Raw genomic sequence first — 15,556 nt, forward strand, 5'->3', positions numbered from 1 at the left:
TAATGCCTTAAAGCATTAGAAGCTTCAGAAGCCATTCGCAAGAGGTATTTCCTTCTGCCTGGCAGGAGGTGTGGAATGTGATCTGTTATCTCCAAAATACATAAACGTGAGGCCCGAAGAGATGCTTTCAGGGGTGGAGAAGCATGAAAAAAGGTGCCGCCAGTACTTGCTCATGTTTGGAAAAGTGGGGAGCCTGTGTGTTGCATTTTCAGGAGTACGTTTGCACCCTGAACTGAAAAATAACAAACTCTGCATATAAATATGAGGAAACTTTGCAGGCGGAAGGGCTAAAAACCTGCTCTGAACCAAAGAAGCAAATTGGAGAAGCTGAATTCTACTGCTTGATACCACACGCTGTGCTGTAACAGAATCAGAATGACAAACATATCTGTGGTGGGGAACTGGTGGCCAATGGGCCAAACCAGGCACCCAGATGGCAGCTGACCCAAGACTTCTGTCAGACAGAGGAGTCACCACACCCTATTTATCGGTGAGAGGGGGAACTTCAAGAAGGTTGCAAGCCCACGTCTTGCTTTCGTGCTTCCTCTACTTTCCCTGCCCTGGCTCAGTGCTACGGGAGTCATAGAACCACAAAATTTTAGCTTTGGAAGGAACCCAAAGAGTCATCTACTCCAGGGGTTGGAGAACTTTAAAAGGTGTTCTTAATCTGGAGGTATCCATCACAGAAACCCAAAGGAAAAGGAGGCAGGCTCCAAGTGACAAGAGAGGTCTTTATTGGATACAAACGCATGTAGGGTCAGCCTCCTAAAAACATAAGAGAGAGAGAAAGGCAGGCTGCATTTTGATGCTTTCTGGCATCTTCCTTTACAGCATAGGTGATGACCACCTATCAGACCGTTGCTGCAATCACAGCCACCTTTTCCATCACAGCTACAGTCAACAACACACTTTCGGCATTCTTAAAGCACTCTTCCAGCCCTTCTGAGTAGCTCACTCCGGCTTTTTCATTTTAATAACACATGAAAACACGTAACCATCTTTCGGTGCCTTCCTTCGCTGTCTTCTGACTTGTTCTTGCTCTGTGCCTGCCAATCTCTGCTTTCAGTTAATGATATTTCTGTTCTCTTCTCAACCAAAGATTTAGTGCGATTACTACGTTTGGCTGATCTCCTCGTGTTTCGTTCCTCGTGTCGTATCTTATCTGTGTTCATTTCATTCCTTCCAGTTGTGCTAGAAACTGTAGGAGAACACAAGGCTTGTGCATACTTCTGCTTAAAAAAAACACCAGCACGTCTGTTCTATGAGGAAAGGTTCAGATTTCAGACTGCAAAGCTTTAACTGCGCAAATAATAAATTTAGAGATGAAATAAAATGGGGAAAATTCTCCTGCACAGGAATCACAGGATGACGGGGACATAACTCCTCCTCTTCCTTGTAACGCTAAGTTGACTCCTGTCCCGACAGGCACGTTGCCTCTCATCACTGAAGTGGCAGCACAGCATCACAGAACTGCAGAGTGGCAAGGGACCCCAAGGGTTAACTAGACCAAACCCCTGCAAGGCAGGAATCATAGCTGGAGAGGGATGTCACGTGAGCCAGTGTGAGCCAGTGTGGTGTAGTGGTTCAGAGCAGTGGACTCGTAATCTGGTGAACTGGGTTCGATTCCCCGCTCCTCCACATGCAGCTGCTGGGTGACCTTGGGCCAGTCACACTTCTCTGAAGTCTCTCAGCCTCATTCACCTCACAGAGTGTTTGTTGTGGGGAAGGAAGGGAAAGGAGAAAGGAATAGACAGCATTTTAAAAAGCAGGGACATCACCTTGCCAACAAAGGTCTGTATAGTTAAAGCTATGGTTTTCCCAGTAGTGATGTATGGAAGTGAGAGCTAGACCATCAAAAAGGCTGATCGCCAAAGAATGGGTGCTTTTGAATTCTGGTGCTGAAGGAGACTCTTGAGAGGCCCATGGACTGCAAGAAGATCAAACCTATCCATGCTGAAGGAAATCAGCCCTGAGTGCTCACTGGAAGGACAAATCCTGAAGCTGAGGCTCCAAGACTTTGGCCACCTTATGAGAAGAGAAGACTCCCTGGAAAAGACCCTGATGCTGGGAAAGATGGAGGGCACAAGGAGAAGGGGACGACAGAGGACGAGATGGTTGGACAGTGTTCTTGAAGCTTGAGTCTGACCAAACTGAGCATGAGTCAGCATGAGTCTGACCAAACTGAGGGAGGCAGTGGAAGACAGGAGTGCCTGGTGTGCTCTGGTCCATGGGGTCACGAAGAGTCGGACATGACTAAACGACTAAACAACCACAAACAACAACAACAAGAGTAGTGATAAAGCGGGATATCAAATCCAAACTCCTCTTCTTCTTCACGTGACATTGCTCCTAGCTAGGCCAGCCTTCCCAAAATGGGTGCCATCCAGATGTTCTGGGCTACAGCTCCCTTCATCGCTGACCATCCCTCCTTTCACCCACAGTCAGAGGCAGAAATGACCACCAACTTGGACGGCTTTTATATGGGGATGAGACAAATTCATGGAGGAGGAGAAGGCTATTGATGGCTCCTAGCCATGCGGGCTATTCTCTGCCTCCACAGTCAGAGGTCTTAACGCTTCTGAACACCAGTTGCTAGAAACCACAGGAGGGGGAAGTGTTGCCCTTGTGCTTGGGTCCTCCCGCTTGCGGTTTTCCCACATTGGGCACCTGGTTGGCCATCGTGAGAGCAAGATACTGGACTAGATGGACCACTGGCCTGATCCAGCAGCCTCTTCTTACGTTCAAGGGCCACATGAATGTCAGAAGGCCCCTCTAGCCCTCTGTGGCTAGCAGATGCCCCTGGCAATAACCAGGGCAGGAGCACAGGAGCTTTCCTCCTGCTCAAGATCCCAGGGTGTGCAGCGTCTTTCCTGAGGGAGCTAATATGGCCATCACAACTAGTCTCCGCAGGCAGCCTTATTCTATGTGACTCTTCCTAACCCCCGTTTGAAGCTCAGTTTGTGGCCACTGACCACATCCTGTGGCAGCAAATTCCATAGTCCAAGTATGCAACGATGTGCAAAGAAGGGCTTCCTTTTGTCTGCCCTGCATCTTCCAGAGGTCCGGCTTCCCTGGATGACCCCCCTCTGGGCCTTCTTTCTCCACACTATGCATAATTTTATATCTGTCATCTTCCCGCAATCCTCCCTACACATCTCCCCCCCCCAACCAAAATGCTGTTGTTTAAAACCACGGGAGTGCTGAAGCAGCCATTGCAAAGAAGGAAGCTGACGCAGTCACTTCAAAGGGCACTCTTCGGGGGGGGGGGCACTAAGGGGCTATCAAGTCTGGCCCCTTTGCCCCAAGGGCTCTGAGGGGAGTGAGTGGGGGTGATGGGGGCTGCTGCGCTTGGCCTCCAGGTGGCCAACCAGCAGGCTCCTCTCCCCTGCCGAGCCTGAAGCTGGCTACCTCTGGCCTTGGGGTGAGGTGGGAGGACTCTGGCTCTAGGGACCAGGCAGCCAGCAGCAGAGAGACCTGGAACCGAGGGCAGTTGATAGAGAGAGCAAGCCCTCCTCTCCTCAGGGCCGCCTGGGGCGTAGTCCAGCCTGCAAGTCCAAAGTAAGAAGGAGGGTGCTGGAAAACACTGGCCTCAGCCTTCTCAGCCCCCTAAAGAGTCAGGCAGGTGGGCGGGCAGTTCTTTGGCTCTCTCAGGAAGTTGTGGACTCTTCTCCATTGCAGGGGGTTGTACTAGATCAGGGGTGTCCAACAGTGATCAACTGGTTGATTGCGGGGGGTCCGTGGTAGATCAACAACTTAAAGGTAAAGGGACCCCTGACCATTAGGTCCAGTCATGACTGACTCTGGGGTTGCGGCGCTCATCTCACTTTATTGGCCGAGGGAGCCGGCGTACAGGTCATGTGGCCAGCATGACTAAGCTGCTTCTGGCGAACCAGAGCAGCGCACGGAAATGCCGTTTACCTTCCCAACGGAGTGGTACCTATTCATCTACTTGCACTCTAACGTGCTTTCGAACTGCTAGGTTGGCAGGAGCAGGGACCCAGCAACGGGAGCTCACTCCATTGCGGGGATTCGAACTGCCAACCTTCCAACTCAACAACTCTATGATTCTGTGATAAGGAGGAGTTTGCACATGTCCTGCTGGGGGCGGGAAAGGTTGCCTGGGCAGGGAGGTGGCATTTTCTGGTTCGCCTCAGGCAACAAAATGTCCTGGGCTGGTCCTGCAAGGAAGGAAGGAAAAGAGATGAAACTGCAGCAGCTCTGGGTGCCTTGTCAGGGATAGTGACATGCCTGGACAGAGGCCCCTTTGGCCTGGTTCAGTGCTGTGGTTGCCTTGAGTGTAAACCAGTTCAGTGCATAGTGTGAGTCTTTTGATAAATGTTAAGGGTGTAAGTGGGACGCGGGTGGCGCTGTGGGTAAAAGCCTCCGCGCCTAGGGCTTGCTGATCGAAAGGTCGGCGGTTCAAATCCCCGCGGCGGGGTGTGCTCCCGTTGTTCGGTCCCAGCGCCTGCCAACCTAGCAGTTCGAAAGCACTCCCGGGTGCAAGTAGATAAATAGGGACCGCTTACTAGCGGGAAGGTAAACGGCGTTTCCGTGTGCGGCTCTGGCTCGCCAGAACAGCGATGTCACACTGGCCACGTGACCTGGAAGTGTCTCCGGAAAGCGCTGGCCCCCGGCCTCTTGAGTGAGATGGGCGCACAACCCTAGAGTCTGTCAAGACTGGCCCGTACGGGCAGGGGTACCTTTACCTTTACCTTTAAGGGTGTAAGTAGGTCGTTTGCAAAGGACTCTGCTCCATGCAGGCAGAGTTCCCACTTTACTAGATCCTCTGACATGCCGGGGAGCTTGAATGGAGCTTTTCGTGAGGGTTTTGTTTTATCATATTTCTTTTCTGCTGCTTGAAAATGGGAAAGAAAACCATCCAAATATTTTCTTTTCTTGCCGTCTCTCTCTCTCTCTCCCTCTCTCTCCTGCTCTCCTCACTTTGTTACTGCAAAGGCCTTCGCACAACAGGAAATACCAACGCTTAAGACACTCTCCGCAGGGCCTTAAAAACCTTGCAAGCCATTTAAGATTTTGAGGCAGGAGTCGTCGACAGGCCAGAAAACTCAAAACAACAGCAGCAGCAGCAGCAGCGGTGCCGAATCGAAGAAGAGAAAAACACAAGAAGAAGCCACGCAAATCCCGTGACGGGATGGAGCTTTTCAAAATACGTTGAGAGGCTCCATTTTCTGTGCTGTGAGCAAGAGAAACATTTGGAGCAGCCTTTCTCAACCTGTGGGTCCCCAGATGTTGCTGAACTACAACTCCCATCACCCCTAGCTAGCAAAGCCAGAGCTCAGGGATGATGGGAGTTGTGGTCCAACAACATCTGGGGACCCACAGGTTGAGAACCACTGATTTGGAGGAAAAGATGCTGCCAGCAGAATTCCTCAGCCACTCCGCTGCCCCACTTGACCCCACACAAGCAGAAGTTGCACCCGTGCATGTTTTGGGCCATGGGTCAACCAGGGTATTTTGCTGCCCCTCCTGGGTGCGGGTGGGTGCCCCTCACCATAATATGGCATGCAATCCTCCAGCACAGCTATAGGCAAGCTCAGCCCTCCAGATGTTTTGGGACTACTACTCCCATTGTAGCAGGAAACCCCCCCCCCCCATCATTCAGTTTGTACAAATTTCACACACACTCACACTCACACACTACATACGCTACACTTCTGTTATAAATTCATAGAAAATCAACCATACATCGGATTTGCAGTGTTCCACTTTTATTTTACTCCATGAAAGAAAGACTACAAAATGGGGAAGGTTTGATACAGGGCGCCATAATCCCTTCACCGTACCAGCACATCCACAGGAGCCTTGCCCAGTTGCTATGCCAACCCTGATGATCCCAGACAGAAGACAATCAAGATCACAAAGAACTTGCATATGGGAATGGATTCAGCACAGACTGGAACAAAGGACAATGATCAGATCTTCCCTCAGGGGGCAGGAAACTGTGACTACCTTTTGTCTTCAGAAAATGACTCATGGGGAGGGGTAGAAGGGAACCAGCCAGGTGACAGGACACTCAGGTTACCACCACAACTCCTTCCTCAACCCCTCCTTTCTGTAATGTATGCATGATGTTTCTGGGGGTGGGCTTGACCTAGAGGAGGGGAATTTCAAAAGTTTTTTAAGGTCTTGCACACCATTGTTCTGGGTCTTTCCTCTCTCCTGCGAGTGAGGGGAACACCCTGCTGCAACAGTTCAATAAAGGCCAAGTCTACAGGCTGCTGATTTGCTCCAATTTACTCTGGTTGGTGTCTTTACTTTTTGTCCAAGGGAGCCCTCGGATTTTTCCGGTAACACCATCATCCCCAGCTAACAGGACCAGTGGTCAGGGATGATGGGAATTGTAGTCTCAAAACATCTGGAGGGCTGAGTTTGTTGATGCCTGCTCTAGCACTTCAGGGCAGAGTAAAGGACCCAGTTCTCAGAACCAGGATTAACACCTGAGCCACCACACCCAGAAGGTGAACGACAGCAGATGGCCCAACTTGGTCTGCTTTAGTCTGGGAACGTGGGGTAAATGCCGAGTCAGACCATTGGTCCTAATAGCTCAGTACTGTCCACACTGACTGGCATTAGCTTTCCAGGGTTTCAGGCAGGGGACATTCCCACCGTAACTGGAGGTGCTGCTGGAGACTGAACATGAGACCTTCTGCATGCAAGTTAGTCTTTCTCTTGCACCAGTATGTTCCGGTGCTTCCTGAAATAAAAAAGCAAGCCTACCTGCCCCTTGCACGCCACATTTCTCCCTCTTTTTCTTAAGGAAACAGCCATTTCCTGGCCAAGACACAGGAAGAATAGTTTGACATAGTCTCCTCACTGGTGCTGCTGCTCAGGTAAAACACCCCCACCTGAACCAGCCAAACTTCCAGGAAAGTGCGAAGACACAAGATCTACCCACCAGGGAAGAATGACAGATGAAGTTGATGGATTATATGGAACTGGCGGAAATGACTGGCAGAGTCCGAGACCAGGGAGAAGAGTCGGTGGAAGAAGATTGGAAAAAATTTAAAGCCTATCTACAAAAACATTGTAAAATTAATGAATGTTAGAAGGATGCTGGAATGAAGTTATATGGTTTTAGCAGAAATGTATTAAAGACTTAAGTAAAAGTGGATTGATAACGGGATAAAATGAAAAATTTAAGGTTAGATTGTTAAGATAAATTATAGAACAAAAATTGAGTAAGATGGAAAGAATTTGCTGAAATAGTTATTGAAATAGAATACAAAAAAGGGAGGTGTGAGGAGGTCGATGAACCAAGTTAATGAAAGGTAAAGATATGGAATATTGGATGTGTGTGTTTAATGTATTGGTTTTTTTTCATTTTTCTCTGTTTTCTTTTTTTTTCTGTATTGTTGTAGTGGTTTTTTTAATTGTAATTGTAATGTATGTTTTGTTAAATTTATATTGTTTCCTTTTCTTTCTTTTTCTTTTTTCTGTAATTTCCAAACCCCTAATAATTTTTTTTTTTTTAAAAAAACTTCCAGGAAAGTACATTTAAGGGTACGGGACACTGATATATCTGTTTTAGCTACAGTTTGAATAATATTTATTTATTTTTTTGCAAGAAGAGATCCACCATCACAAAAACAGCAACCTCTCCTCCAAAATACTTATTTGTCTCACATTACAAAATTTGGAACCATCTGCTCCTGAATGAGCATCATTTGTTGGCAACGTTGGAACGTTTCTGCTTCCAAGAGCCCTTCAAAACACATGGAAAAAGCATCCCATCAGCTAGGAATGAAACAAGATTAGGAAGAGCTTGGGTATCTGTCATACCCCTTGACCGCTTCAATTCTACCAAATAATTTTTGCTCGAGGTAGATCTAGATCTATTTTCTGAGCCTTCCCTCACACATTTTCCTGGTTTTTCTGTGGTGCCCAAAGGCTAGAGGTAGGTTATTTCTTTGATATGAAAGTGAAGGTTCTCTGGTGCTAAAAACAGAGTTTGTGTAGTCATAAGTCTCTAGTGACATGGACTGCGCTGCAGCTATTTGGTAAAAAGGAGGAAAGCTTTGGCAGGTCCAAATGCCATTTGAGGCATTTCTGATTGGGCTCCACCTCCATCCATTCCAGCCAGCATACCCAATGGTCAGGGCTGCCCAACAACACCTAGAGGGCCACAGACTAGAACTCAGAGGCCAGAGGCCAGTTGCCGGGAAATACTTAAAAAATATGACATATGTTCTCAGGATTCAAATCTGGCATCAAGGGGCTGGAAACAAATTACTTCTTTCCAACACAAGCTGTTTCAATAAAATATAAATATTTCAATATCTATTTTCTATCTTGGAGTTTGGGATTTTCTGAAGTGGGTGTTGGTGATTTTTCTATGTTTTGCTCCATTACTGCACAGAAAGAAAGAAAGAAAGAAAGAAAGAAAGAAAGAAAGAAAGAAAGAAAGAAAGAAGTCAGCCATGTGGAGTCTATTTGACTAGATGGGTCAACTGTCACCTGACTGCCAGAGGATGAGTTGCAAAACCAACAATGAAAAGCAAAACAAGAGCCCAACATTACTTGATTTATTTATGTTTTGATGCCGCTATAAGAAACCAAAACAGCTGACTGAAACGTTCTGTTACTCACTCTTTCCTTGTAATCTAATGAGTACTCCTGTTTATTATTACGACTAGTGAAAGTAAAGCTACCAGGCCTCACCAGTACGGCCAATGGAGTCATAGAATTATAGGACTGTGGAGCTGGAAGGGGACCCTAAGAGTAATCTAGTCCAGCCTCCTACAATACAGGAACCACAGCTCAAAAATCCCTGATGTGTGGCTATCCAACCCCTTGTTTGAAAACCTCCACTGAAGCATCGTCCACCACCTTCCTAGTAGGGTGTCTGTTGCACTGCTGAACAGCTCTTACCCACAGAAAGTTATTTCTAAAGTTTATTGCCATTGGAATCCATTGGTTCAGGTCCAGAGCAGCGGAAAACAAGTTGCTCCATCTTCCAGGTGACATTTTCCGGTATTTGAAGATGAAAGCAATGGTTAACTTTTTAGTTTTAGTTTGGGAAGGCAAGCAGAACAGCTCAGAGATTCTGTGTGGCAGGGGTGCCGACAAACAAAATATGGGGGGGGGGGGAGTCCAGCCCCACATCATCGATCCCATGGCACATGAATACCATGTGAATGACCATGCCCATCAACTTTGCAGGGGACCCTCAAATATTTTATGGGGGCTGCGGAAGGGACCTCGGCCCTAAAAATTGGCTCCTATGCTGTGCAGTCATAAGATGTTTAAAATTTCAGTTGCCACTGGCTTAGTGAACTAGAGTTTGGATTTGATATCCCGCCTTTCACTCCCCTTTAGGAGTCTCAAAGCAGCTAACATTCTCCTTTCCCTTCCTCCCCCACAACAAACACTCTGTGAGGTGAGTGGGGCTGAGAGACTTCAAAGAAGTGTGACTGGCCCAAGGTCACCCAGCAGCTGCATGTCGAGGAGCGGGGAATCGAACCTGGTTCCCCAGATTACGAGACTACCGCTCTTAACCACTACACCACACTGGCTCTCCTACAGAAAGCAGCTTCTTCTTCCCACAGCGCACTCCCTACCTCGGCGACCCAGTGTTGCTTGCGAAAGCTTCACCTTCCAGGCCCAGAACCTGCTTCTCATCTGTTCCCAATCACATCGGGGTTGCATTCAAGTCCCACACCCTTCCCTTGAGGTCCCTGGCTCTGCTACAAGGCGCCATTCTCCCCGCCTTTGCCCTTCCCACCACCGAGGCGTGAGCCTGGGGTGACCGGGAGAGGAGGGAGAGATGGCCTGTACAACACACTGGTGGGTAATAATGCATTTCCTGCTGCACTGAGCGCCGTTGCTCGCCCTCCAGTTTATTTAACTATATCTGCCCATGAGATCTTTCAGGGAGAGGGAAAAAGGAAACAATCTGGAAAGGAATAATAAACACGGATAAAAGCTAGACCAACAGCTCTGCAGTGCAAATGGGTGGCTGCCAAATCTTCACCGACTCTGAAAGCTACAGGGGTGTGGGGTTGCCGGGCCTTAATCCTCCTACACCTGCAAGAAGCACTTCACTAACCTGGTACTGGGGTTGGACCCCCTATTAAGTCATGCTTTCGGTGGAAAAGCAAGCTGCATTTGGCAACAGATCCAGCATAACACATAAACACAAAATTGGGTTCGAGATTCCATTCAGTACACCACAGGAGTACAATTCTCTGGGGATGGTATTTACGGTCTGTAATGATTCTCTGTGTTGATTCCTATGAGTTTTCTGAGATCCCTCATATTTATTGAAAACTTTGGTGTTTTATTTTAAATTAACAGTTGACTAGCTACTTTCTTAGGGACGCGGGTGGCGCTGTGGGATAAACCACAGAGCCTAGGAATTGCCGATCAGAAGGTCAGCGATTCGAATCCCCGTGACGGGGTGAGCTCCCGTTGCTCGGTCCCTGCTTCTGCGGACCTAGCAGCTTGAAAGCACGTGAAAGTGCAAGTAGATAAATAGGTCCCACTCCAGCAGGAAGGTAAATGGCGTTTCCATGCACTGCTCTGGTTCACCAGAAGTGACTTAGTCATGCTGGCCGCATGACCTGGAAGCTGTACGCCGGCTCCCTCGGCCAATAAAGCAAGATGAGTGCCGCAACCCCAGAGTCGGTCATGACTGGACCTAATGGTCAGGGGGTCCCCTTTACCTTTTTAGCTACTTTCTTAACAGTTGCATCAACCTGAAGGACGAGTTTATTGTTAAATGAGAAGGGGTCCCCCCCCCCGCTTGTCTGCCCAGGAAGGTGAAGTCTAACAGTCTGCTTGAAAGACCAAGATGATCAAGGGAACAGCTGAGGCAGCTGAGGTGGTTTAACCTGGAGAAGAGATGACTGAGAGGCGATGCGATAGCCATCTTCAAATATCTGAAGGTGGTTTCATGTGGCCAGCTTGGTTTCATGTAGCCACTGTGGGGCAGTGCAAGTGTGCCTTCCACCAGCTGAGGCTGGTCCAACAGCTGTGGCCTCTTCTGGCCAAAGTGATTCTACTCTGCTAGCATCCAGTTTAGACCATTAGATGACCATCCTTCCCTTTTGTTTATTGAGGAATCCTCCTTCTGGTCATTACCCAGTCTGTCATTAGTTTGGTCTTTCTGACACTATCAAGAGTGAAAACAATCTTAGTGAGGCACACTCAGCTTGACTGACTCCTGAAATACCAGCCTTTGAATATCCATCGCTGCACACACACAAACTCATCCAGCAATCATTGACCAACAATGCCATGCCGTGGATTCTCTTTGCGGGGATCCACCCTGGAGCTGAGGACCCTCCCCCCCCTCCATTGACATGTTTTTGGACAGATCATATGGAAGGAAAGGTAGAACTTGCTCCCTCCCTATTTCTTTCTGTCTCTCTTGCCAGTTTTCCAACTTCCATTGCTCCCCCTTCCCTTCCCCCCTGCTAAAGCATAACTGTCAGCAGCCTTGGGGTCTCTGCCAACTCCTTTCCCACTCCCTCTATAACCCTTTCCTCTCTGGGACAGCCTTCAAGTATACTGCATATTATTTTAGTCTTTTAGCAAAACTTTCCTTTTCTGGAAAACCTTGGGCTTCATCTGATATTCCCTCCTAGGTACCTCACAAGGGCACTCCACTACCTAGCCTAAGGTTCCCAAAGCAGCCTTCAACAACCTCCAGGTGTTTGGGACTACAATTCCCATCAGTTGTGCTGCTTGGAGCTCATGGGAGTTGTGGTTCAAAACATCTGGCGGGAACCAGGTGGCCAAAGGCTGTCCTAGAGTTAGAATAACCTTTGCTAGAACTTGTGGATCCAATGAAGATTCAGGGCAGATGAAAGGAAGCTTTTTGTTAAACTATGGAACTCCCTGCCACAGGAGGCAGGGATGGGCACTAACTTGAGGATTAGACAAATTCATGGAGGAGAAGGCAGTCCCTATGCCTCCAGAAGGCCCTGCTTGCTAGTTTTCCACAACTGTTCTCACACTTCAGCCACTGTGAGAACAGGATGCTGCAGGCTGTTCTTAGGTTCTTATACAGTTATACATTTTGTTGAACATGTTAGTTTCTGAACCAGCTCTGCTAGACCAACAGCACCATGAACTAACTAGATAGAACCAGAACCACAGAGAAAAAAGATTACTCTGTCACTGGAGCGAAATCTCTGCTCCAGTCATTCATGCTTATTCACTATGCGACAAGGTCACAAGCTTTTATGGTTGAGAACCCCATGGGGTGATATCTTAGGAAGTCACACCCACTTTGGTTGAAGCCCAAATACTGAATGCAAATGGTCTTTTACCAGCTTATGTGAACCTTCCCTGAAGTAAAGCAAGCTGGTTCTAATGTACTGGACACACTTCAGAGCTTTGGCCACTACCCCACTTGTTTGTCCCTTCAACGTGGGTAAGATGGGGGAATGCACCCCTTCTCTATTGCCCCAAGATCCTGGAGGAGGCTTTTTTGGGGGAGGTGCGTGCTTTCCTCCCTGCCCTGTGCAAGCCAATGGAGGCCACCTCCATCAGATTATTCAAAGGTGGAAAAAAATGACTAGTGGAGGGAAGCCCTCCATTGGTGTGGACTTCCACTCCTCCAAACTATTACCCCTTGACAATGAACAGGGAGACAAAGTGGTCTGAGGCAAAGATACCTCATATAGGAAACAATGAGACTGAATCCATGTCAAATCTTGAGTCAAAGCTCATTGGTCCATCAAGGTCAGGATCATCTGCATTACCTGGCACCAGCTCTCCAAGATTTAAGACAAAAGCCTTTCTCAGACCTACAGGGAAATGCCAGGGTTTTAGCCTGGGTTCTTCTCCATGCAAAGCTTGTCTCTGACACTGAGCTGCAGACCTCCCTCAGTCTACCCAGGTTAACAGTGCTTGGGCTCAGATGCTGGAACAGCAACGGCTTCTAGGAGTTCAGTCTCTCCAGGAAAAGAACACAGACGATTGCTTTGGTTTTGCAAGAAGGCTCCTCTCAACAGAAGTCATAATCACCTTTTTTTGCTAAATTGCAACCATGCTACTGAATGCAACGGAGCTGCCAAGTGTGTCTATCGCTAGTTGTTAAGTGGGCAAGATGACATCAGTTGCAAGCATTATCCAATTACAGGCTGGCTAGTGGCTTGGCCCTCTTGCCATGTGGGTGAAGAAATGGACCCGAGACAACAACACAGCAATTCAGATTTGGGAACTGAATCGAACCGTCCATTTCCATGAACAAATGCTCAGGTTTGCACCCAGGAGAATGGTGTTGGTTACCGTAGCTTAGACCTCACTCAAACTGAAGTTCTCAATGAAAACAAACAAGCAGACCTCAAACGGCAACATAATTCAAGAGGTTTCACGATTCAGAGCAACATCTGGAGGTTTCAAAGAAAAGGAGGTGATCAACAGCAAACACATCACATTTCACATCCAGTATCTTATCACTGCATGACACGGCACAGTTTTAATTAATACGAGGGAGATAGCCAGCACATAACAGACGCACAGGAGTGGGGAAGGTGATTGGCCCAGTGGGCCAGATCCGTATCCGTCCCCACCAGCCCTACAGGCCAACTTTGACAGGCCAGCAGGAAAAACCCACCTGTCAATCACCTGGTGCCATTACAACCTACCTGTCAAGGTCCCTTGCACAACACTCTCCAGCTGGTTGCCAGGTGACAGAGAAACACTGCAAAAGGAGCTTTGCAAGTCCAAGGCTCAGTGCTTCTCAAGCCTCAAGCAGAGGGCTGGCAAAGCTGCTTTCTGCAGGGGTGGACAGTGCAATTGAGTTCCCCACAGGGCAAAGACAAGAGGAGCCATCATGAAGTGGACACTTACCTCGCTGTCTTCCATGGGGGGTGGGGGAGGCTCCTTAATGATCTAAAAAGAATGAAGAAGAAACACAGGGGGTTAGTCCGTAGCCAGGCTGCTCTACAGTCAGGTTTTAAACTCAGTCAAGACTCACTTCCCAGAACATGTGAAAAAATGGTTAGAGAGTAGCTCTAAGCATGGACAGAGTGCATGGACACATTTTCTCCGGCTATCAAGCAACTAAGTGAGGTGGATGGAAGAAAGGCCCACCCCTTAGCCTGAAGGGCACCATCACTTAGGTGTAGCTCTCACAAACTGCCTCATTCTTTTGAAATGCTGAGCAGGACACTTGAGTAGCCAGCTAAGGTCATTTCTTACAAAGAAACTTGTCTGACCAGTTCAGCAAGCTCTTCTCTTACATTCTAACCCTCCCTGGGTGCAGGACCACAAGAACTGGGAGGGGCTCAGGGCATCATCCAGACTGACCCACACCAAACTCACAATAATACGTACTCACAAAACCCACATTTTGCCTAAATGATTTGTTCCCTGGCACACAGCAATAAGGATCAAGTGTAGCTTTGTCCCCCGCCCATCTCTCCTGGATAGCTCTGAGGATAAAATGTGGGATGGATGAACACAGATACCAGCCAACACTCCTTGAAGGAAGGGTGGGATGAAAATTAAATAAATACATTTATCGAAAGTACATTGAGTCCAGAATTTCACTCTGCATGTGAGGGGTTGTGTTTGGGCTTTCTATTAAAAAAATAGGCCTGGGGTCTTCACCATAGAAACTATCAAAGCAGATGCGAGTGTGAGGCTGCTATTTCTTGCACACACACACACAAAAAAGCATCTCCAACGTAGCAAGGAGCTGGCAAATGCCACAGCGATTCTCTCCAAGAGTAGCATGGAGTCCATCCAGCAGGAAAGCGAAAACAGAGGCATGGCAAGCATCTCTCCTAAAGCTCAGATGCAGCAGCCTTGGAGAGGAACAGAGAGCTCAATCTCTCCCTACGTAAGAAGAAGCAAAATAAACCAGGCCAATGGAGCTACAGGAGGTTTAATTCCCCAGCACCACACAAATCAATAAGTATAGGTCAGTGGTTCCCAAACTTCTTCTGGAAAACCTGGTGCCATAAACTCACCCCAGGTGCCCCCTATCCTACAGAAAGCATTGTTCAGAATAGCGGTTTGCACAACCCACTAAGGAAGATAATAGTACAATCAATTTCAAAGCAGTAACAATTAGTTCCACATCAATTCAATTAAAACTATTTGGTTTAACTGATTCAACAAAATTGATTAACCTCATCCAGTGATTCCAGCTTTTCAAGTCTAATAGTCTTTTACACCTCCATTGCCCCCCTGCCTCTTGGCCTGCCCCCCCCCCCCAGGTAATTCCCTTCAGGGCAGTCTCACCCACTTTGGGAACCACTGTACAGATCAACTGCAGGTTTGAGATTTTCTGCAGCCCACTCTCTGCCCCCCCCCTCTCCAAGCCCTTGCCTGCCCACCTGTCCTCTTTGAAGAGCACTCGTAGCCAAGTAAGATTGTCTTCCATGAACACAGTTTTAACAGTGAGCCAATATGTGACTGTGGAGGCCAATTTTGGATCCACACGTCCTTACACAGTGGGGACATAGGTTTCTGGGCGGGAGTTGATCATGGTGAGGGTCTGCCAAATGTGCCTTCCTCTTAGCATTTTTCATCCTGAGTTTGAGTGTCTTCAAAATCCATGACACCTTTGGTAAAGGCT

At 47.9% G+C, this 15,556-nt stretch overlaps 1 protein-coding gene across 1 annotated transcript in view; it reads right to left on the reverse strand.

The window, feature by feature from the left end:
* ANTXR1 (ANTXR cell adhesion molecule 1) overlaps positions 1–15,556 on the reverse strand; it is a 145,500-nt gene that overhangs the window by 33,321 nt on the left and 96,623 nt on the right. The window contains exon 14 of the mRNA XM_083454031.1: positions 13,822–13,863. Coding sequence (XP_083310157.1) covers positions 13,822–13,863 — 42 coding nt within the window. The remainder of the gene's footprint in view (positions 1–13,821; positions 13,864–15,556) is intronic.

Source organism: Podarcis tiliguerta (assembly GCF_965153285.1).
Source record: "Podarcis tiliguerta genome assembly, chromosome: 8".
Lineage (NCBI taxonomy): Eukaryota > Metazoa > Chordata > Lepidosauria > Squamata > Lacertidae > Podarcis > Podarcis tiliguerta.